The sequence below is a fragment of the Notolepis coatsorum genome, assembly GCF_963971535.1.
Source record: "Notolepis coatsorum genome assembly, chromosome: 10".
NCBI lineage: Eukaryota > Metazoa > Chordata > Actinopteri > Aulopiformes > Paralepididae > Notolepis > Notolepis coatsorum.
This window is the reverse complement of record NC_140174.1, coordinates 36,777,734-36,800,052: the sequence shown is the minus strand read 5'-3', so window position 1 is coordinate 36,800,052 and position 22,319 is coordinate 36,777,734. Positions and strand designations below refer to the sequence as shown.

The 22,319-nt window shown below is 41.8% G+C and overlaps 1 protein-coding gene across 1 annotated transcript in view; it reads right to left on the bottom strand.

The window, feature by feature from the left end:
• The window catches only part of polr3a (polymerase (RNA) III (DNA directed) polypeptide A), a 115,515-nt gene continuing 93,196 nt past the window's right edge, over positions 1–22,319 (bottom strand). Inside the window, exons 22-31 of the mRNA XM_084322846.1 lie at positions 21,636–21,722; positions 21,450–21,532; positions 15,332–15,502; positions 11,373–11,466; positions 8,929–9,021; positions 5,606–5,770; positions 5,142–5,306; positions 4,824–4,955; positions 2,153–2,285; positions 1–1,750 (exon numbers count right to left, since the gene is read on the bottom strand). Of these exons, the coding sequence (XP_084178972.1) occupies positions 1,602–1,750; positions 2,153–2,285; positions 4,824–4,955; positions 5,142–5,306; positions 5,606–5,770; positions 8,929–9,021; positions 11,373–11,466; positions 15,332–15,502; positions 21,450–21,532; positions 21,636–21,722 (1,272 nt within the window). The 3' untranslated portion in view covers positions 1–1,601. The remainder of the gene's footprint in view (positions 1,751–2,152; positions 2,286–4,823; positions 4,956–5,141; positions 5,307–5,605; positions 5,771–8,928; positions 9,022–11,372; positions 11,467–15,331; positions 15,503–21,449; positions 21,533–21,635; positions 21,723–22,319) is intronic.

The following is a 22,319-nucleotide window of genomic DNA, read 5'->3' as shown; positions in this document are numbered from 1 at the left end:
ATATACATCAACATAGGACACAAATATTGTTGAGGTTCAATAAAGTCAGGCAATGAACTGCGGAGTACTCGGTATCATTCGGACCCACACGGAGCTCGGTGTGAGAATACTTTGTCTTGAGAGACATTGTACTTTACAGGATTCATTTTCATTACTCAATTTCTCTCAAATAAATATGAAACTGGGAATTTTTTTTTTTTTGTTGCAACATGCCTTTAAATCTGCTGAGGAAAAAAACATGTATAATATCGTAGTGAATAACTGTTAGCATCTCTCAACAGTGCTGCAGACTGTGGTATAGAACTACAGTGCAAAGCGCTCAACCAGAGGAGAGCAAGTCTGATTTCAGCTCGATTTAGAGGTCATCTTAGTTTCGACTGCATTCATCCACACACACACACACACACACACACGAGTGAGATCCGTTCTATATTATCATAACCGTAAACACAAAATGCAGCCTGAAAACAGCATTCATCAACATAGTGTTGAGGAAACATCAAATAAAACGTAATGGAATAAACACGTTTTTATAAGCAAGTAAAGCTGTGAATAAAGGGTATTTCACTGTTTACAGTAAACTGAAATCTCAACAAACTTAACTTATACGTAACATTATTATCAGCATCGAAATTATTCTAAAATAGTTTGTAAAATAAAACAAAAAGAAAAGAAAATCAGTGGCACTAGCAAGTTATATAATTCCAGAAGAAATCGGTCAGGACAACTCCCAGTTTTCTGTTCTACCTCTGTAAAGGAAGATATTTGATGTTTTGAGAGGCCCTTTCGTATGTGCTAAAGGTAAGTGACCAGACTATGGCACCATTTCGGGCTTGGTTGGCAAAATAATTCATGAAAATAAATGCCAGTCACTCTAAGGCACAGGCGAACAAAACAAAGCTGCTCTGCGAATGTTTTCATTGTCTAAAGGCAACGTTTAAGCCATTTATTATTCTAGGAAAACAGAAGCATTACTGAGGTATTGTCGTACGTACACACAGAGAGCAGCTCTAGTCACCGGGAGTCCATTCATTTTCAATAGAGCTGGGTGATCTGGGAAAACTGTCGTGGACAAAAATTACTAGAATAATATGCATTATATCAAAATGGAAGAGGAGTTGATCACATGTTCCAAGGTCTCCCGGCACTCTACAGCCTTTATTTGAAAGACTACAGAAATAAACTTCCCAAAGAGGCCGCTATGAAGACAATTGCGGGCAGCGCGAGAGGCTACAATTGACCCATCGCAAACTCCTCCCTCTCGCACCGCCCGCAAAATATCAGAATAGAAACACCCAGTGACCGCGCGGGCACGTGTGTGTGCACGGTTACCCCTGAAAATACACTGGAAAGTGAAAGCAACGCAGAACCGCTTCTCTTTGGTATCCATGTTAATGGTGTTCACACATCCCAGAGCTCTGCATGGCTCACAGAGGGGTTGGAATGAATCCACATCAAGGCTGTTTTCCTCCAAGCGCCAACATACACGTCACTCGCACCACGCAGCCCGTTCTGCCTCCATGCTCCGCGGTGTATCAGGGGGATTTGTCTCAAGGGATTCTACAGAGGGGGGGTGGGGGGGGTCGTCTGCCTGTGTATCACTACCTGATCAAAGGGATGTGAAAGTCGGGGCTGTCGAAGAGGAGGGGCCTGTGGGGCGGAGAGGGAACCTTGTCGGCCTTGTGTAAGAGTTTGAACAGTCCTGTGCCGATGTTCATAGGGATGCCCATGATAATGCACTCAGACACACCTGGAAGGAAGCAAAGTTACACGCTCGGATGAGTACGTAAATACGTGTATACTTGTCATGGATCCAAGCGAGGGTATAGATTTTCACTATACCGTATACAATATATACAAAAATTTATTATATATATATATACATACATATGTTGTATATTTCTAAGTTAATCAAAATAAGATTCCTTGCAGCAGTATTAAAAAGTTAAAAGAAAAACATAATAATTTGTTATGAAATATGACCATGACAATTGTATTACAAGATACAGTAAAGACATGAACAAATGTCATAACGCATTGTAATTTGTGCTGGAAAACTACACCGTCAAATACCATTATACTGTTAAAAGTATAAAAGTACGTAACAATGAGCAGATGTAATGTTTTTTCTCGTTAGACAGCCGCAACTTACCGCATACAGAGTCCTTTTGTCCAAAGTAGGCGGCGTCGAAGAGGTGATCGGCGGTTTTCTCAAATGACGCCAGCATAAGGACGCTTTCCTTCATCTTGGCCAAGCCGAACCTAGTGATTCCAAGAATCTCCCCCTGTACAGAAAACACATTCAGGTAACATTTAACTCAATGAGCGCCTAGAGGTCGCTGTTTACCGTCTGGTAAGAAGGCCAGCGCTCTGTTCAATGGGGTTAATGCCGGTGTTTGCGAGTGCTAAAATTATATTAAATATTATAGCTATGGATCTAATAAACACGTCGATTGTCAGTGAGTTTCTTCCGGTCAACATGCAAAAAACAGATACTTTTTTCATACATACATTTCCGTTTTATACCGTGGTGAATATGAGTATAGTTTTAGAGTGATCCTGTCGAATCCCAATAAACTCCAGCAAACGGCGCTTCAATGAATTTCCTTAGAAATCGTGCCATTTGTCACTTGATTTATGAATCGTTCTGAAATAAACGCTAGATTATCGGTATTATATGTTTCATCATGTGCGCACGGAAGCTGGGGCTGAAAAGTCACCCCTCCGTGCTTTGGTCGGCGCCAACAGCACGCACACACACACACACAGACAGGTTGTGATCGTTACGAAAGAAACATCGGATTAACCCAAGATTGGCAACATAGAGTCCTTACCTCACATCTGATGTACTGCAAAAAGATTAATCCAATTCCTGATCGCCATTCCAAATATTGATCGCGTTTATTGATCCAACGTTTCTCAACCAAAACACATGAATCCACGCTGCTCCAGTGTCCCCCAATCCGTGTCTTATAACGTTACTCTTGCCCAAGAAGGAAAACCTGGACTGGACTTCTTAGATCGATGCACATCCCCAGCCAGAGTGATTCCAATGATGTGCCATACCGGCCGCAAGGAATTAGGCGGCGGTATTGGCCTTTTGCGAGCTCAGACCCATTCCCAATGATAACGCTGGATGGATGAAAAATGTATGGATATAGCGAATAAAAGAAATAACAATTAAAACCAGACTTTTCACGTAATTGGCGCTAAACCGCTGGCGAGATAACCCGACTTTTTTAGTGATTGGCCCTGAAACAGTTAATAAGACAACTTATTAGAGGTGGGCATAGATAAAAAAAAATATCTAGATTAATCTATCTGCAATCCTGGAGTTAATCTAGATTAAAATGGCTCATTTGAAGTCTGCCGAAGGCATTCAAAATATGTGTGTTCTACCTAGGGATGGGTATCATTAGGATTTTATCGATACTACTACTCTTATCGATACTGCTTAACGGTTCGGTACTTTATCGACATTGCTTTATTATTTATAACTTTATAAATAAATATTATTTCTTCAGCAACAGCAGCAGCAATGTTCTTTTATATAACTTTATAAATAAATTATAAATAAATATAAATAAATATTATTTCTTCAGCAACAGCAGCAACAATGTTTTAAATGTGTCTGAATTATAGACTTTTTATAATAAACAACAAATGTAAGATAAAAAAAACTATATACGCTGAATGATTAGTTGTTACCTAAAGCCCTTGGACTCCACTGTTGAGAAAGGGTGCAGGCCTTTGACAACAAACTGGGTCACAGCCCTGTGACACTCATTCCCCCTACCTCTGTCATCCTTCCTAGCTGCTAGGGTGAAGGGACTTTTCTTGGCTGGGACCGGTGGTGGAGGGAGAGGGAGGAGGCATGGGCTGTCATCTTTCAAATATATTTGTAGCTAAATAATTAGCTAAGCAATTATATTTTATTTATTAGCCTATTCGTAATAATTCGTTATTAGCCTAGCTAACTCCGTATTATCTTGGCTTACCTGCAGTGGACGTGCATGGATGGAACACTGCAAGCAAAGCAGTCGAAAACGGCTCATTACTGCAGACTAATGTTATGTTTTGACAACAGATGTTTTGACAAATTGCTTGTATTGCCACCCATACTTGCAAATGTTTTATTGCACTTGTGGCAACGTGCGTTGTCGGCATCGACTTTCGTAAAGTGTACCCAGACTTTCGTTTAGTTCTCGCCTCCATGATGAGCGCAGAGCTCGGTCTGTGTCCTCAGCGCTTCAACACTGAGCCACAGATAGGCCCAACCCTGAAGTACCCGTATGTGTGAGTGAGTGAGCGGCTTCTCGTGCAGACAGAGAGAGGAGAGGAGACCCAAGTTTGAGAAATAGATTAACGGCGTCAATTGCATTATCGCGCGATAACAGTCCGGCGTTAACGCAGCACGTTAACGGCCCAGCTCTACAATTTATACATAACAAAAATAAAAACTCCGAACTTCCAAGATACAATAGGAATATAATACACCTTATAGATGGTTTCAACTTTCAACCCTTGACAATTATAAACGTAATACAGCGTTCTAGAACTGAAAACGATATATGTACTAGAACATGAGGTCATACAGTACCTTATAGGACATGAGGTCATACAGTACCTTATAGGACATGAGGTCATACTGTACCTTATAGGACATGAGGTCATACAGTACCTTATAGGACATGAGGTCATACGGTACCTTATAGGACATGAGGTCATATAGGACATGAGGTCATACGGTACCTTATAGGACATGAGGTCATACAGTACCTTATAGGACATGAGGTCATATAGGAGATGAGGTCATACGGTACCTTATAGGACATGAGGTCTGCTAGGAGCATGACGTGGCGCCGGTCGATGCTCATGCCATGGTTCACCATGGTGTACTGGATCTCGTTGATAATAGTGGACCTCGCGGCCTCGATGCCCAGCGTTTTCTCAACCTGGAACACAGAGTCCTCATTGAAAGCACTTAGCAGTAAGTACCGGTACTACACGGGTTACGAAACGGTCGTCCGCCTCCTCTAATTACCGTAATTACCAAGCCTGGTACCCGCTACAGTTGAAACAAATACAAGCCGAGGTTACTATTAGAGGAATTACGGTAATTAAATGTTCCTTCATCGTACCTCGTAAGTGTTGTTGGAAGTGGTCCTGCTCCCGTTGACCCCGTGGGTTGCCATGACAGCCCTCAGGTTATCGCCCTCCACCAGGAGTTTGTACTTTTTATTGCCGCTCTGCTCGTCGATGTGAATGACGGCCCTGGAGACCTCCGGGATCCCCTGAACCACCACCTTGTAGAAAGAGGAGTGGGTGTACAATGATACACCTGTAGGTACACATCCTTTATCCAACGTAAGTGAAATGTACACAGCAGTTTCCAGAGTAAATCGGCGCCTCCTCGGGTTGTTAACCTCTTAAATTAATCCATGTTGTAGGCGAAATTGGTTTAATTTGCATACAGCGATACAACGCGTGGGTGAAGTCAAGCCCGCCGCGCGTGGAGGACACAAACGCAACACTTCAAAAGACATCGGAGGGAGTGATTGATTCAACCTGTGTTTCCCCGTGTTCCCCCACATCAAACACTCACCTTGGGCAGGTCTCCCTTGAGAGTCTGCAGCACGTAGTACATGGAGCTCTTGCTGTTCTCCCGGGGAGAGACGCAGACCACGGCCTCGCCGTGCACCGCAATGTCTCCCGGCTTCACGCGCAGCTTGGACATGCAGATGGAGTAGCGCACCGTCTCCGCATTCACCTGGCCCGGGCGGAGGAGCAAAAGAGGACAGAAAGCTTTTGCAGTGTGTACGGCATCAGGGCAAAACGTGCAGTTCAGCAGCACCCCGCAATCTAGAGAACAATCGACTGGGAGACCCGTGTAAACAAACCGCCCTGTTGGTTCTTAAGCAACGGCCACGCTCTCCCTGGTCTGTTACTATGGTCTTGAGGAAACAATGGGTTTTTGCCTAGACGGCTTTGGAACAACTGGTTCAATCTGGTTCCATTTCATTCAACTTTTTTTCTATCCACCATAAAAAGATATCAAGTCAAGAGAATCAATTAATTTACTCGTTTGTTGACAATAAAAAAGAAAGGGAGGGTGAAAAAAAGGGAATCTTATTCAAGCCTTTTTCAGAAAAGCAAGACAACTAGGGATGTCCGATATTATCGGCCTACTGATATTGGCATTAAAATGTACCGTAATTCCTCTAATAGTAACCCCGGCTTGTATTTGTTTCAACTGTAGCGGGTACCAGGCTTGTATTAGGAGGAGGCCTGTATAAGAGGGAGGCCTATATTGCAAATTTTCAAACGGATCATAATGAATAAATCAACATTTTGTGTCAGTTTGAACCCAGTAAAATGTACTGGGTTCATTTATTGAAACCAAGTACTGTATGAAATAGTAAACAGTGCAATTACAGGTGGTCACTGGTCATTTCAACGTTTTCAAAGTGAAATCAAGTAACTAGCTCAGTATGCAGCTCAGTATATTAGTAACCCGGCTTGTATTAGGAGGCCGGCTTATAATTGCTTAGCTCAAGAGCGCACCCGGCCATTAATAGAGACCCGGCTTGTATTTGAGACCCGGTTACTATTAGAGGAATTACGGTAATATCGGAAATTATCGGTATACATTTTTTTTAAAGCCAATATCAAACATCCCTAAAGACAACGTAACATTTATCGCATAAATTTACCCTCTGTACGATGTATATCAACAATGCGACAGTAGCCCAGGTGGTAGAGTGGTCATCTGGTAATCGGAAGGTTCCTGGTTTGATTCCGGCTCCTCCTGGCTGCGTTTAATTTAAGATATTCCTTTATTGATCCCCTTGGGGAAATTTGGATGTCAAAGCAGCATGGGGGAGGTGCCCTTGAGCAAGACACTTAACCCCAACCCAAACTGTTCCAGATGAGCAGGTCGGCACCTTGCATGGTTGCCTCTGCCATCCGTGTGTGAATGTGTGAGTGAGAGGGGGAAAATGTGAGGCATAAATTGTAACGCGCTTTGGATAAAAGCGGTTATATAAATGCAGTCCATGCATTCTATTTAATACCAAAAGCCCCATAACGTACGATGGTTTGATCATTCATAAGCCCCCAGCCAAACAAACCCGACTGTCATTATCACAGACCTGCTCCATTTCAAGCCAATCAGACTTAAAGGGGACCTGCATTGCTATTCCTAGCACTATTTGGGCAACTTTACACAATTCCTGTGAGTCTATTGAAGACATCTGTAAGGTTTATATTTCTTATCAAGTACTCAAAAGCCTCATTTCACAGCATCAGTATTTTAGGCTGTGATGGCCTGGCTCCGCCCATAAGCACTTTGAGTGACAGTCATCCACAGTCTGCAACTGGTAGACAGAGGGAGATAGAGAGAGACAGGCACGGAGGAGCACTGTGTAACCAAGCACACGCAGACGCTGGCTCTCGGAGCGATCTCTCCTCTCTCTCTCCCTCCCTCTCTATCTATCTCTCTCTCTCTCTCTCTCCCAGCGACTGGCAGACAGAGAGAGATAGAGAGAGACTGAGGCACTGAGCACTGTGTAAACAAGCACACGCAGACGTGGGCTCTCTCCTCTCTCCCTCCCTCTCTCTCTCTCTCTCCCTCTCTCTCCCTCTCTATCTCTCCCTCGCAGAGTGCTGTCGAGGTGTCGGATTACACTATCTGCCTCGCTGTTGGAGGAAGTGATTTCCACTCGCTCTGCTATCGCTGTGTGGGCTGCCTAGGTTGTGGGCGGGCATTGGCTCCAACCACAGAGCCAATCGGATCACTATCCGCTTCCCCAGCGCCACGTGACGTCACCATGCGCGTCAAATCAGAACGACCCGATTAAAATGGACCAGGAAATGAATGACGGCAATCCGCCAATATGGTATTTAGAGACACAAACACATTGATACTAACTCCTATTACTATAATACAATGCTAGAGACTCAAAAAAGACATTTATAATGCATGTCACCTTTAAATACTCTCCTCCCACCACAAATCATACCCATCATCACAACAAGCATTGGCTGCTCATTTGAAGAGAGCTTGTATGAGTGGTAAATAAAAATGGTAAATGGCTGCATTTATATAGCGCTTTTTTTTCTTTTTTCTTTTTGATCTTTTTCCCCCTCCTTTTTCCTCCCATTTTCTCCCATCCCAATGTTAGTCGTTATGCCAATTCCCAATCCCCTTCCTGGTCGCTGCGCACTTACCCCCCACAGTCGGTCTGGGAGAGTGGAGGCTACCACGTGCTTCCTCCGACACACGTCCAGCCAATCAACCGCTTCTTTTCACCTGGCAGCGCGGATTCTCACTGAGAGGGCGTAGCGTGTGGAAGGATCACACTATCCCACTTAGATCCTATCCGCGCTTAGCAGGCGCCCCGACCGAACTGTAGGAGTCGCTGTTTACAACGACCCGGACCCACCCCGCCAGCTTCTCCCACCCTCTAATACTGCCAATTGTATTAGTGTGAACGGCCAGCCAAGCTGGTGACAACCCCGGAGCTGTGAGCTGGATTCGAACAGGCGAATCCAGCCGCTCCGGGGTTGGTGACGAATGCAATCTCCGTTACGCCACCTGACCGCCGACTATAGCGCTTTTATCCAAAAGCACTTAACAATTGTGTTCCTCACAATCACCCATTCGCTCACACATTCACGCACCGACGGCGGAGCCGTGCAAGGTGCCGACCTGCGCAGGACACTTCGACACGCTGCCCGGGAAGAGCGGGAATCTTGAGGAGGGCTAGAGTCGTCGTTGGAACAGCCATAAATACGTGTTTTCCAAAATTACACATTTATGCCTATTTATTCTCTTGGTTATGACGTACAAACAATACATTTCCCATCTGGCATTTCCCAACGCTGAAAACACTGCTTCAACCAGCAAGTACGGGGCAGACATGATACCTCTAGTCGTAGCAGTCTGATCCTCTCCAGGGACAGTTTCACCAGAATGAAGCAGTCGTCTGGTAGAAACACCTCCTCTATGTACTCGGAGATCTGTGGGAGTTACGAGAAAGTCATACATTTATCAGGACACGAGCTAGAATGTTTGTTATGTACGAGCAGAGACCAGAGAACCCGACTCTCTCAACTCAAAAACACTTTTTGATTCACATACCAGGTGCAGACTCTTACACCCTCAAAATCTGCACTGTCAAAATACTGTATGTTTTAAACGCTTCTCTAATGCACAGCGGCAGATGAAGAAACAAACGCTTTTCATTTGCATTTAGTCATTTAGCTGAACGCTTTTATCCAAAGCCACTTACAAGTTCTTACAACAAGTGAGCAGGAAGGGTACAACTCTGGCAGCTAAGGGTGAGTGTCATTGTTCGTCAAACAATGTTGCTCTTGAGTGCATAGTAGTATAGACATATTAGCATAGTAGGTAGTAGTATAGGCATAGATTACTTACTGTAGTAGCAAAGTACATAATAGTAAAAGGTTAGTCGTTTAAAAAAAATATATATATATTTTTTTTAAATCTTTATTTCGAACATGCAATGAATACAAACAAACAATAACAAAAGCAAAACACAACTCAATCTACATGTTCTAAAAGGAGTAGGAAGAAGTATACACTTATTTAATCCTACCCCTTTTCCACTACTCAAATGAGTGTACTATTTTAAAACATAAAAAAAAATATATATATATATATATATATATATATATATATATATATATGCAAAACAAAAACTATATATGTAAAACATGAAAGAAATAAAATAAAAATGTAAACACCCGTGAATATCAAGTCCCTTCCTCATCCCTGTGCCTTGTGAACATCATTTCCTTATACATCAGTTTGAATTGTCTCATGTTTGGACATTGCTTTAGCACCACATTTAGACTCATGGTAGTGCGTACATTTAGCACTTTTAAATTGTGTTCTCCCCTCAGATTATAACCCCCCTCCCTATCAAAGAACAATTCTTGAATGTTTCTTGGAAGTGCATGACTTTTTGCTTTATACATTAATTGTGCCGTTTTAAATTCCACAAGATCATTTAACTTCAATGTCTTTGACTCCAAAAACAATATGTTTGTGATCACGAGAACCTGCAATGTGAACTATCCTTATGGCCCTTTTTTGGAGTATAAAAAGTGGTTGTAGTGTAGACTTATAATTGTTTCCCCAGACTTCAGCACAGTAATTTAAATATGGTAAAACTAGTGAACAGTAGAGAATGTAGAGTGATTTTCTATCCAGAATGTGCTTTACTCATGACTGAAATGCTTCGTGAGAGTTTAGATTAGACATGTTTTATGAGAGGTTTCCAACAGATTTTATGGTCTATTATTACACCTAGGAATTTATTTTCATAAACTCTTTCAATAATCACATCATTTATTTTAACTTGTACCCGAGTATCCAATCTACAGTTTCCAAACAACATAATTTTAGTTTTGCTCAAGTTCAATGATAATTTGTTTCTATCAAACCATTCCTTCAATTTCTTCATTTCAGATGTGATGACCTCTAAAAGCTGCTGGACATTCTCACCAGAATAAAAAAGATTAGTGTCATCCGCAAATAAAATACATTTAAATATATTGGATACTTTACATATCTTGTTAATGTACAAGATGAACAGTTTTGGACCCAACACTGACCCCTGGGGGACACCACAAGCAATGTCCAAACATTCAGATTTATAATCTCTCATTGTCACAAATTGTTGTCTTTTATTTAGATAGCTTCTCACCCAGTCCAATACTACCCCCCTGATCCCATATCTCTCCAATTTCCTGATTAATATATCATGATTAATAGTATCAAATGCTTTTTTTAGGTCAATGAATACTCCAGCTACATGTTTTTTTTTATCTATGGAATTTGTGATTTTTTCAATGAGTTCAATTGATTGAAGATGTGTGTTTTAGTCAACAGGAGAACATTTTGCAGGTTTTGGCTGTCCTGACTGTGATGGGAAATTCATTCCACTATCATAGAGTGAGGAAAGAAAAATAGCCTGCTTCGCTTTGATGACCCCCCCCTTGATGGCTTTTGATGACCCATGGTAAGTGAATCAAAAAGCCTTTTTGAGTAGAGTTGACTTTTTTGGATACTGTGTGGAGGCAGAACATTTATAACAGTACAAGGACTGTTAATTTCATTCAGTCCCCTCTGGTGACAATCATTTCGTAATCAAATACGGCTTTCAAGTAATAAAATGACACTCAAAGCCTGTAAATCAAGACTAACTTCACTGGAAGAAAATCACACCAAGCAGGAGGCTGACAAAGTCAAAACAGGGGGGGGGGGGGGGGGGGGTAACAGAGTGCCGAACTGGGTTTAAAAGACATGACATGACGTGTATCTGCAGAGCCAAGGATAGTGGTACCTCTCCTAGAAGTGTTTTCTCAATCCGCCCCTTCACCAGACGACCAAAGTCTGCGTCGTCATCCACATCCAAATGAGCGCTGATTATAGGGGTGCTGGGTAGGGGGGGGAGAAGGCACAAGTGTTTATAGAAATTAATAGTTTTCAGGGGTGGGACAAGCAGGTATTGAATTGTGGACCGCGGCGGCCGAGGTGGTCAAAGGCACAATGTAGCGGCGGAGTGGGGGTGGGATGTTGGTCCTTGGGGATCCGGCGGTCTTGGGGGGGGGGAGTGGGGAAGGAAATGTCCAATGTCTAATGTCTTGTGTTGTTTTTATTTTTTACTTGGTATTTTGTATTTATTAGTTAAGTTTTGATCTGTAAGTATTTCTTATTTCTTATTGTCTTGTCATTATTAGTTGTTGATGTTGTGTTGTTTGTTGAAAAATGAAGAGATTAGCACACAAAGAAGAAAATTATAGTTTTCTCACAACAAACACTAGCTGAGGCCGCACTACTCATACTAAACTCTGTGTCTGCGCCCAGACGTGATTATGAAATCGATAAATCTTATACAATGGAATAACGGCACTAACATTTTTTTTTTTAAATTTATTTAAGGTTTGGCAGAAGTCCATTTCAGTGGCTCCATGTTAACCGACAGGACCGCTCACAGTCTAGCAGGATTTCTGAAAAAAGCCCCTGTATCACGCATCAGGCTCTACGAGCATTTTAGGGTCAAATTTGGGAACCAGGTTGTCACCTTCCAGATCTTCCAATTTGCATAACATTTTAAAATGTCTCCAATAACTCTGTAACCAGGAAAGCAAATAAATACAAAGAAAGAGTCTATACCTATGTTTTGAAGGTCGGATAATAATAATAAGAGGATAAAACATCTTTAGTAAGTATTTAGTGGTAATCCTACTCTTATATTATGCAAATTAGCATACACATCATTGTTCTGCAATGTCTCTGTAACTAGGCAAGCAAACATGAGAAATTAGTGTCTATACCTATGTTTTGAGGGTCTGTGAATGTGATCAGTGATGCTTCATTATGCAAATTAGCTACCAATGAATTACACAGCAATCCATGTAACAATGCTCAATGCACAGGTTCCCAAATGTACCCCACAATGTAACCCAGATTTGCTGCATTTGCAATGATGGGTCTGGCATTGCATTGGGCGGCCATTTTGTTATGCAAATTAAAATGTAAGAAACTAAAGGTTTCGCTTGGGAACCAGGTTTATCGGATTCAGCCATACCCGAATTATGCTAAAAAGTCTTTTTTTCAGGAATCCCGCTAGAAGCCGGCTCAGATCTACAGCGGCGGTTTTGGCGTTTCCGTTTTCTCTGTAAATGAATCTGGACATATACCAGATAAAGAAATATTTAAACTTTATTAAGGTGTTAATATCTCAATTGTGGTTAGGGTAGGATTTTCTTTGTCAATCAAATCTGTTTGGTTTGTCACCAATTTTATGTTGTATTTATATTATTCACGGGTGGGTTGTCGACGACAACGAGAGAAAAGGCAATAGGGAGGTGTAGTGGTTACGTCATCTTCGTTTTTTCCTGTTCCACCCTCTGTTCCACTCCATGTATTTCCCCATTGTCCATTTCTAAATCGGCTCGTTTTAGAGAAATAAAGCATTAACGTTGGCATGGTGTACCTTTCTGTGCATATTCATCCACAATCTATAGCTCAACATGAAAATATTTGCAATTAATCGTAAATGTAGCAAAATAACAACGTTTATGTTTTCGTTCGCTGGGAAACTACACTGCTATTTGGCACTGCTGACTGACGTCATCACAGCGTAGACGCCTGGCTTTAGTCACAGACCTAGGATCAGATTTCCCTTACATTCCATAAGCTTAACAATTCGTACAATGGGAAAATAAGTTAACTGACCCTGAATCTGTGGCTAGTATCTCTCTGGTGGTCATAACCATTCATCTCTAAAGCCAACCACCATTTTTAAAAGCAACAATCACGTTACCATATTTGTATTTATATTTTAAATCGTATAACGTTATTTAGCTGCATAATAAATCAGTGTAAATACTAATGTAAATCATTGTTTCGTTGTACATAGTGTATAGTTTATAACGTTAATATAATTTTTTACATGACGTTAGTAGCTAGCTAGCTTGCTAGCCAGCATTCCCGAAACTCTAACATGCCCAGATTTAAAATGGTTCTCTCCTCTTTGTATACGTTTGTCCTCACAAACAAAGTATTCTGCCAGGGAACTTATGGACACGACAGTAGTAGTAATTACGGTATAAGGTTTTTGAGCTTGTAACGTTAACGTTAGTTAGCTATCGTGGTAGCCCCTTTCGTGACTGTGATGCACCGAGTGCATCACAGTCACGAAAGGGGCTACGATCGTTATCAACATGCCGTGAAGCTAGCTAGCTTGCTAACCGGCATCATGCGTGTGCAGTGTTTGCCCCACAGGTCTGAGAAGAGGACCTGCACATTTTACTCGTTCCCGAAACTCCTCTACATGCCCCGTTTTAAAATGGTTCACGACAGTAGACATAATGCTACGTAATAGCATTTAGCGGGGTAACGTTAACGTTAGCTAGCTAGCTTGGTACTATGACCCGTGACGGGGATAAGGCGACAGCCTAACAGACCAATAGCATAGCGTACTGAACAACAGGCTGCCTAGTGGTAAATGTAGTTCTTTTTTTACGACAAATTAAAAACCTTATACTACCTTTGTTTCAACCAAAAATGCTTAAACAATCATGTTAGTGGGTAGAAGCCAGGGAACTCATTTTGTGCAAAAATGGAAAGCTTGCCAATGTTCATGCGGCAGAATTGTTACAATAGCCGATAATCCATTTTCCCAATGATAAATCCCTATACGGGTGGAACAACCAGTGACGTCAGACTACACCTCCCTATAGAGGTGGATTTAAAATGTCCCAAGAGTTACCAAACTCTTGATTTAAAGCCATGATAAAGATCAGCTCTACCTGCGTGGAGCAGACAGGCGTGGGGCAGGAACAGAACTGTCAAAACAAGTCACTGGGACGCACAGTTTATTTTAGTCATGGTCGAACATCGTAGTTTTTCTCAGAACTATTTCATGAGGTGAGAGCGATCGTCTCGGAAGTAGTCCCGGGTTCAGGCAGACTCGAGGCGATCACTGTCCCTTCATGAAGCAATTCTTGTGTTCATTGCAATGATGAATTATACTGACCAAATCATACGGTTACACTTCTGTGACGTGTTTTAACGTTTGCCTTCTGTGAAGTCACAGAACTTCTCTAAAGTTCTGTGACTTCTGGATATGAGCTATAATCTGGTGTTGGCTGGTGTTGTACTTGTAAGTAGAAGACATGCATTGTTGGTTTTGGACTTTTCGTAGGCTATGTTGTTGACAATAAGAAATAAATAACATTTCAGATACTCTGTAAGCCTAACCTCGAGCCTGTAAAAAGATTATGAAAAACAATGTCAGACATCAACTTTGGATCAAACGTCAAAAATCCACATGCTAAAAACACAAATATTGTCCTTTACACAACAGTTTGTTCCAACCAAATCATTTGATTGGACAAGAGGCATTCTATAAGTGCTGATATTCAGTATAACAGCACTAGGACTTTTAACTATGTATCACACTGAAAGCGCTTTACAATGTAGGGTGGCAATTGCCTCCTACACCACCACTGTGTAGCACCCAACCTTGGGCTATGCAGGCTTAATGGCTGCCATACACTGGCAACAGGCACACATCACACTACACAATGGCTAAAAGGCTCAGGAGACGAGGTTTAACGTCTCATCCGAAGGACGGTACTCGCAACTGTATGATGTCTATCACCATTGTTACTGCCAGGTCCAGAGGACAGAGTCCTCCCTGCTGGACAACAACAGCACTTTCCGGCCATTGACCGGGGTTCGAGCCGGTAATCTTTCAATTAATACTGCATCTCAGCTTCGTGGCCCAAGTACCTGATGTTCTTGGAGGCGTTAATGATCTCTTTGATGCGGGGGACTCCCAAGGTGATGTTCATGGACGCTACCCCAGCGAAGTGGAAGGTCTTCAGGGTCATCTGGGTGCCAGGCTCTCCGATACTCTGGGCGCACAGAGCCCCCACCGCTGAGCCCGGCTCCATCTGGGCTCTGAGTGTACAAAACACAAGGTAGAGATAAGGACTAGCCTATTTCTGCTATACCATAAAAATTAGAGGTGGGCATAGATACATTTTTTTAATCTAGATTAATCTATCTGCAATCCTGGATTTAATCTAGATTAATCTAGATTAAAATGGCTAAAAAAAGAAAAAGAAAAAACCTGCCAAAGGCATTCAGAATATGTGTGTTCTACCCAAATAATGACCAGAAGTAAGTCCTTACTTTTTCTTTCCTCCTTATGTTTCTCAGGCCAGGTGGCCCATTACACCATGAGCCCATCTCCCGTTTCCAAAATGCATTACAGACTGTTGGAAAAGTTGTTTTGCTATGATAATTGGTAATGAAATATCAAAATAATGTTCAATAAGATGTACTTGTGTTTAATAAGTTGTTTTATTCAGAAGTTAACACAAATAAATAATATTACCAGTACAGTACAGTATCTAGCACACTCTCAGGAGCAAAACAGAAAGAATCATTTCAAACTTGAACTATGTGACATGGCTTGAATCAACTGCTCCAGTGGAGTTGCTCAGTGGCCAATGGTGTCAACTGTGGTTGTACTGGGCAGCTCCCAGGTGTGAATGGAACTGTATGAATGTGAAGCAGGGCGTTCCTGAAAAAGAGCATCTGTGCTCAGCGAACCTACCCTGGGTAGATAAAGGTAAAAAAAAAAAAAATCTAAAAAAAAAAAAAAAAAAAAAAAATCCTTTAGATTAATGCGTTAATTATATTATCGCGCAATACTAGTATAGCGTTAACGCAGCACGTTAACGCCGTTAACGGCCCAGCTCTAATAAAAATGCAGCGTTTTTCCTAATTTATACACACAATATGATACAAGCCCACCACAAATAGACGCATATTGATAATGCTGCTTTGCGTTTCACACACATTTCTCTGGTTGAAGGTACGTTCATATAAGATCAATATGTAATTTTGCCAAAAGGTCGCACAAGGGGGAGCTCCAGTAGCTCACCGCGTACCTCGGACGCCATTTCGGCGTCAGGGACAACCGTGCGCGTCACGGATCTGGGGTACACGAGTTCGACTCCCGGACTCGCCGTATTTTCTCAGAGTGTCTTTCCCCCGATCTATACCCCATTCAACCTGTTTCTGTCGGTCATGCTTGACCAGAAAAAGCGATAAACGCTAAAAGAACCAGCTGACTGGTCAAAGTTTAAAAAAAAAAAAAAAAAGTCGCACAAGAGGTGCCCTAAATCTCTATAAGGAGCACTAATAAGGACCACAGCCTGATGTGCAGGCCTCCTCTCCCATATGCCATACCACGATGCAGTATGGAACTCCAAGTCGTTTTAAGGAAGTGCTTGTTTTAGACTCTGCCCCCCGCGCTCACGCACATCAAAGTCTGTGCATGCTAGTGTGCTTTCATAATATCAGGGATCTAGGGGATTTATCAGCAGCCCTCAGCATGGATTACTGGCATTAATGAGAAGGCACATCCAGGTGCTCACAAGAACATTGTGTAGAGTAGGCATGATTTAAAGGCCCAGTCAGTGACCAAATATAGACAAACCAGAAATAAGAAATGAAAATAAAAATATAAGAGACGTGTTTCTATTCTCCAACGCAGGGGTGTCAAACTTAATTACCAAGGGGCCGGGATTTTTTTATATAAATTTTGCAGGCCGGACACATAAGACCTAAAAAAGGTGCATTTCCCGAGTTCACTTAGCTTAATTTGTCATTATGTTTAATATCTATTTAATTTGTGCATACCAGCTCAATATGTCAATATGTAAATTAGGTGCCTCAATGAATACAATGAGGGCCGTTTAACACTTTGAGTGCCAGCCACGAGAACCTCGTTAGTTCATGCCATGCGTTGAGTGCCAGGAACGAGAAATCTCGTTATTTAAATGTTATTTTTTTTTATTATCGATTTCCATGAATTTTTCATCAATCTAGCCTCACGTTACCAGTGGGGATCTGTCTGAGCTCGAACAGGGAAAATACCGCCCCCTATCGTCTCTCCGGATGGTATTGCACCCATTGGATTGGACTGGACTGAATGAAATGGATGGGGAAAAAAAGAGTCCGGAATCCACATTTTACTTGTCAGGCATGTAACCGGAGACGATCCCAGTCATTGCCCACCCTCAGAACAGCGTGGAATATGTGTTACCAGTACCCAGAGTTGGATCAATAAACGCGATCGATATTTGGAATGGCGATCAGGAATTGGAATAATCTTTTTGGAGATCTGAGGTAAGGAATCAATTTTACCAGTCTTGGGATAATCAGAGTTTTTTTCACCTATATCTCAGCATGTCCCATATGTGTGTGTGTGGCTGTGAGTGTGTGTGTGCTGATCAGGAAATAAGATAATAGATTTTTCAGCCCGCTTCTCTAGCGTGCATAAGTACACATAATATGTAGTATATTATACTATCGATAATCTAGCGTTTATTTGAAAACAATTCATAAATAGGCCGAAAAATAACAACGTGTTTTGTGTATTCCAGTAAAGCGTGATTCCTGCAGAATCGTTTTTTTTTTAAGTTTAAAAAAACGAGCGTTTTTCAAAATGGTATCAAACAGAAATTATCAGATTAAAAAACAATCCGTTTCGACAATGTTGACTGCAAACAAGTCATTGATAAGCGCCGGGCATATTAGACACATAGCCATAATTTAAAGGGGAACTATTTTACTATTTCTTTCACTATTTGGGCACTTTTACACAATTCCCGTGAGTCTATGGAACACCTCTGTAATTTTTTTTTCTTTATTCATTGTTTTGTATTTCTAATCAAGTCCTCAAAAACAGCATTTTTCTACCTCAAGATCTTAAGCCGTTTTGAGCCTGGGCTCCAACCACTGTGTGCAGCTCATCATGAGCCTGATGCCACACAGCCACATTATCATGCAGCTGAGTCTCTCTGACATCACAAATCAGCACATTTTCAGATGACTCAGTTCAGTGAGGGTGAATATTGTGAGAGGAGAATTGGAAGAATGCGCCAATATGAGAATTAGAGACATAGATCATATTAATATAAGTTCACATAGCTAGGAAACAATGCTAAACACTCAAAAAGGCCATTTATAAGATAGTTCCCCTTTAACACTATGGTCGCCAAAAACGCTTTACCACGTCATTCCCCGCCATGCTCATTCTGCCAAAGACGCCGTACCACGTCTTTGATATCAATATTTCAAGAATCTGTGATCGCAATCATATTTCTCCCCCGGAGACTTGAGATCTACTGTTGATCCCCTCTCAACTCTCCAACGGTTCAAGAGCGCCATCTGGTGGCCGATCGGCGGATCGCCCAAACCGGAAACAGGAAACGGAAGCTGGTGCTCATTCCAATTCGGTCCGATCACTCGCTAATAGTCCCAGGACTCGAGCTAGACACAATGGATAGCAATCCGTTACCAATAACTCGATAAACAACATGATTTGGACTTATATACTATTATACAACCTGGAGATGGATCGCATATTTCTACATCCCATAATAGGAATATTTCTGCTCCACGCTCATCGCCCAACGCTACGAGGAAGCTACGGTAAGTTTCAGCGTTATTTTTTAGCGCGTTCGATATAAACTGCTCTGATGATCATATCACCCACACTAGATGAATCATCTAACGTTGGCCACGGAATTATAAACGACCCCCCCCCCATCCGGTCAACATCAGATGATAAGTAGTAACTTCTAGAAGCACGTCCATTTGAAATTTTTTTATCTTGCGCAGATTGCTATCAAACTGTATTTGATCATCAATATAATGCATTTAGGGCTATAAATCACGTTCTGGAGAAAGCTGCAGAAAACGATAAAAACATACTTATACTTTAGACCGTATTTTAGTATGAATATGTGAATGAAAAAGTATAACGTTGCTACACCCTGAACAATAGATACTTGACGTTGAATGGGCCATAGTAATAGTCAATTTAGCAATACAATTTAAAAAGTTATAGCCCTGCAAAGAAGGGGAACTTCTCCATAGACAAATAGAGCTGGCGTGGGATGGTTTATTGTGAATATAAGCCTGGCGACCAAAGTGTTAAGATATAGTTTATGCGTTCGCAAATGTGATCGCCCTCCCATTGACTACAGCGCTGGCACTCAAGCGCTATTTCTGGTGCCCCCTGCTGGTACTCAAAGTGTTAAAAGGTGGGTAGGGAGGCATCATTTATGGATAATTGGCTCATCTCACAGATTTTAATTACATATTAGTATTCAATGAATTATTGTAAGATTAGCAATTCTAGGCTAAAGTGGTCCTGGACTATTGGAGAACGGTTACACACACAAAACATTGCTCACCTCACTTACGGTATATTGTGCAAAACCAATAATTTCCACGGATTTTATTTCAGAGTGGGTATGATGAATTAGCAATAATTCACTTGATGAAGTAAAAGTGGATGCAACCGAATAACCCCACGGCTTCAGTCGAGTGAAAACGGACGACTGACAAGCTTTTAACTCGCCAACAACGATTATATATGTGTTTGTCCGACAACCGTTGAACGCCAACCACGTATATATACGTTATTTGATCGTTATTTCTTTTATTCGATATTTCTATTCATTACAGGCGCACAGACTCTGGGTTAACATGGGGAATCCTCATGAGAATGTAAAAGTGCAATACCGGCCACATCACGCTAGACGGGGGTATCGAGCACCCTTTCTACCCCTGTATCTTTCTCTGTGGGACACCCCCAGGTCTCTGGTTTCATGTTTCCTTGTCGGGCAAGGGCAGTTGTTCTGCCGGTTCCATCGAAGCGTGTCAAATATCTCCGATCCATATGTTGTGGTGGATTATGCCGTCGACGAAATGGACATTGGATATACCAGATGGCGATCAAAGAATTGGAATATTATTTTTGGAATACTCCCGGCCACAGGTAAGGGCGATTTGATGTAAATGTTAGCTTGATCCTGCAATGCTTTCATACCGATCGGGCTGATAACCGTTTTTAGTGTTCAATGCGAATGCCGTTACTGACAATCAAATAATCAGAAACGACCCGCCCCCCCTTTCATGCATTCATGATGGAACATAATAGCTATGATATATATTTGATTTCGGGATAATAGCATATACAGGCAAGACATGGCAACGTCTATAGTGGAATCGACGTATAGGGCTTTAACTCAGGATTTCATGAATTACCCTAGACCGCTCTAAAACCATACTTATATTCACCACGGTATAACACATGAACGTATGGATGGAAATATTCATTCTTTCTCAGATATTGAACGATAGATAGGTGATGTCAAATGGGCCATAGTATTGTATCCATAACTATAATATAGAATATAGTTATAGCTCTACAAACAAGGTGACTCAGTCCTATATTTTAACGTGTGGCAATGCGACCACAGGGCGATGGCTAATCCCCGGCGGTCAATGAGTTAAAAGCTAAAGTAAATAAGAACACAAGATACAAGCGAAAATATTGGGTCCTCCTCCACCGGTCCATGCGGGGTTGATGCATTTTTATTCAATAAGAACACGATGCAGGTGCAGATAACGCTCTGTGCGTTTGCTTGAAAAGTCAAGACATTTGTTCTTGCCGCGCAGTGAGTCCAAGGTGCACTTGATTTCTATCACAGGCCAGTTGAAGTGCGCCTTGGGAGAGGCAGCGGGCCAACATGAACTGATAGGCAAATTCAGTCGGGATGAAAATGGCAGGCGGGACGGATTTGTCCCGCAGACCTAGAGTTTGACATAATGTGCTCTAATGTCCGTAAAATGTTTGTTTACATTGTAAACATGTAAACACAACATATACCTATATCCTGAAGCTTTCAAAAAGCCCACGTTCCATCGACAGATCGATCTCTTCAAGAATGTATCTCAATGTAACCCCACATTAGTATGAGAATTGAAATAAAAAGAAAAAAGACGATTTGGCCCTTTAAATCTGTGCGTGGTGCGGTACCTCATATATTTGTCCCGGCACGTCTCGAGGAACTTCTCCAGCTGAGTCGGGGTAATGCGGTCCAGCTGATACAGGACTTTTGGCTGTGGAGTGGAGAAGGAAAAAGATTTTTTTTTAAACGTAATTAAATGTGGGATTATGAAAACGCATGTCGCTGCACATGGAAGCTATCTGCGGCTCATCTACCTCAGTGGTGCCGTTGTCGTTGATGCCATACTTGTCCCTGGTCTTCTTGATCCTCTCCGACATTCCCTTAATGAACTTCTTGATCTCCTATTGTCGAGAATGCAGAAAATAATATTATATATATAATATATGCACAGAACTTATAAAAGAAAATAAATAAATAAACATAATCACAATCATATCCACTCAAAAGAGAAAATGTCAATATGCTCATTAGGCAACTGCTTCACACAAGAGGGAATTATGACCAAATGAGATCTCGGCGGTAAGTGTCGGTTTCCCCACACGGGTCAGATTCATGCCATTATTAGACGCGTTTAAAAACCACTCGTGCCCACAATGGATGCGGTCATTCGAATGCAAACGTTGTTTGCAGAGCATTCGGCTGAAAATGGCACACAGTGCTTGCATGATTAGTAGTCAAATGGCGAGTTAAAAGCAACGATTAGGGCAGCTGAACCGTGGCTTTTGATTAAAGCCGTATAAAGGCATACCAACACACGTCTATTCGCAAGATATTATTCACTGGTTTAACACCATCAACCAACATGCTTCATGACTCTACCTCCAGGTACTTCTCTGAACCGGTGTCGGTTAACGCCTTCACAAAAGGGAGGGAAAGGATTAGTGATGGAACGACTGATGGGGCCAGACATCTGACATTTTGAGATCATCTGCGTGGGC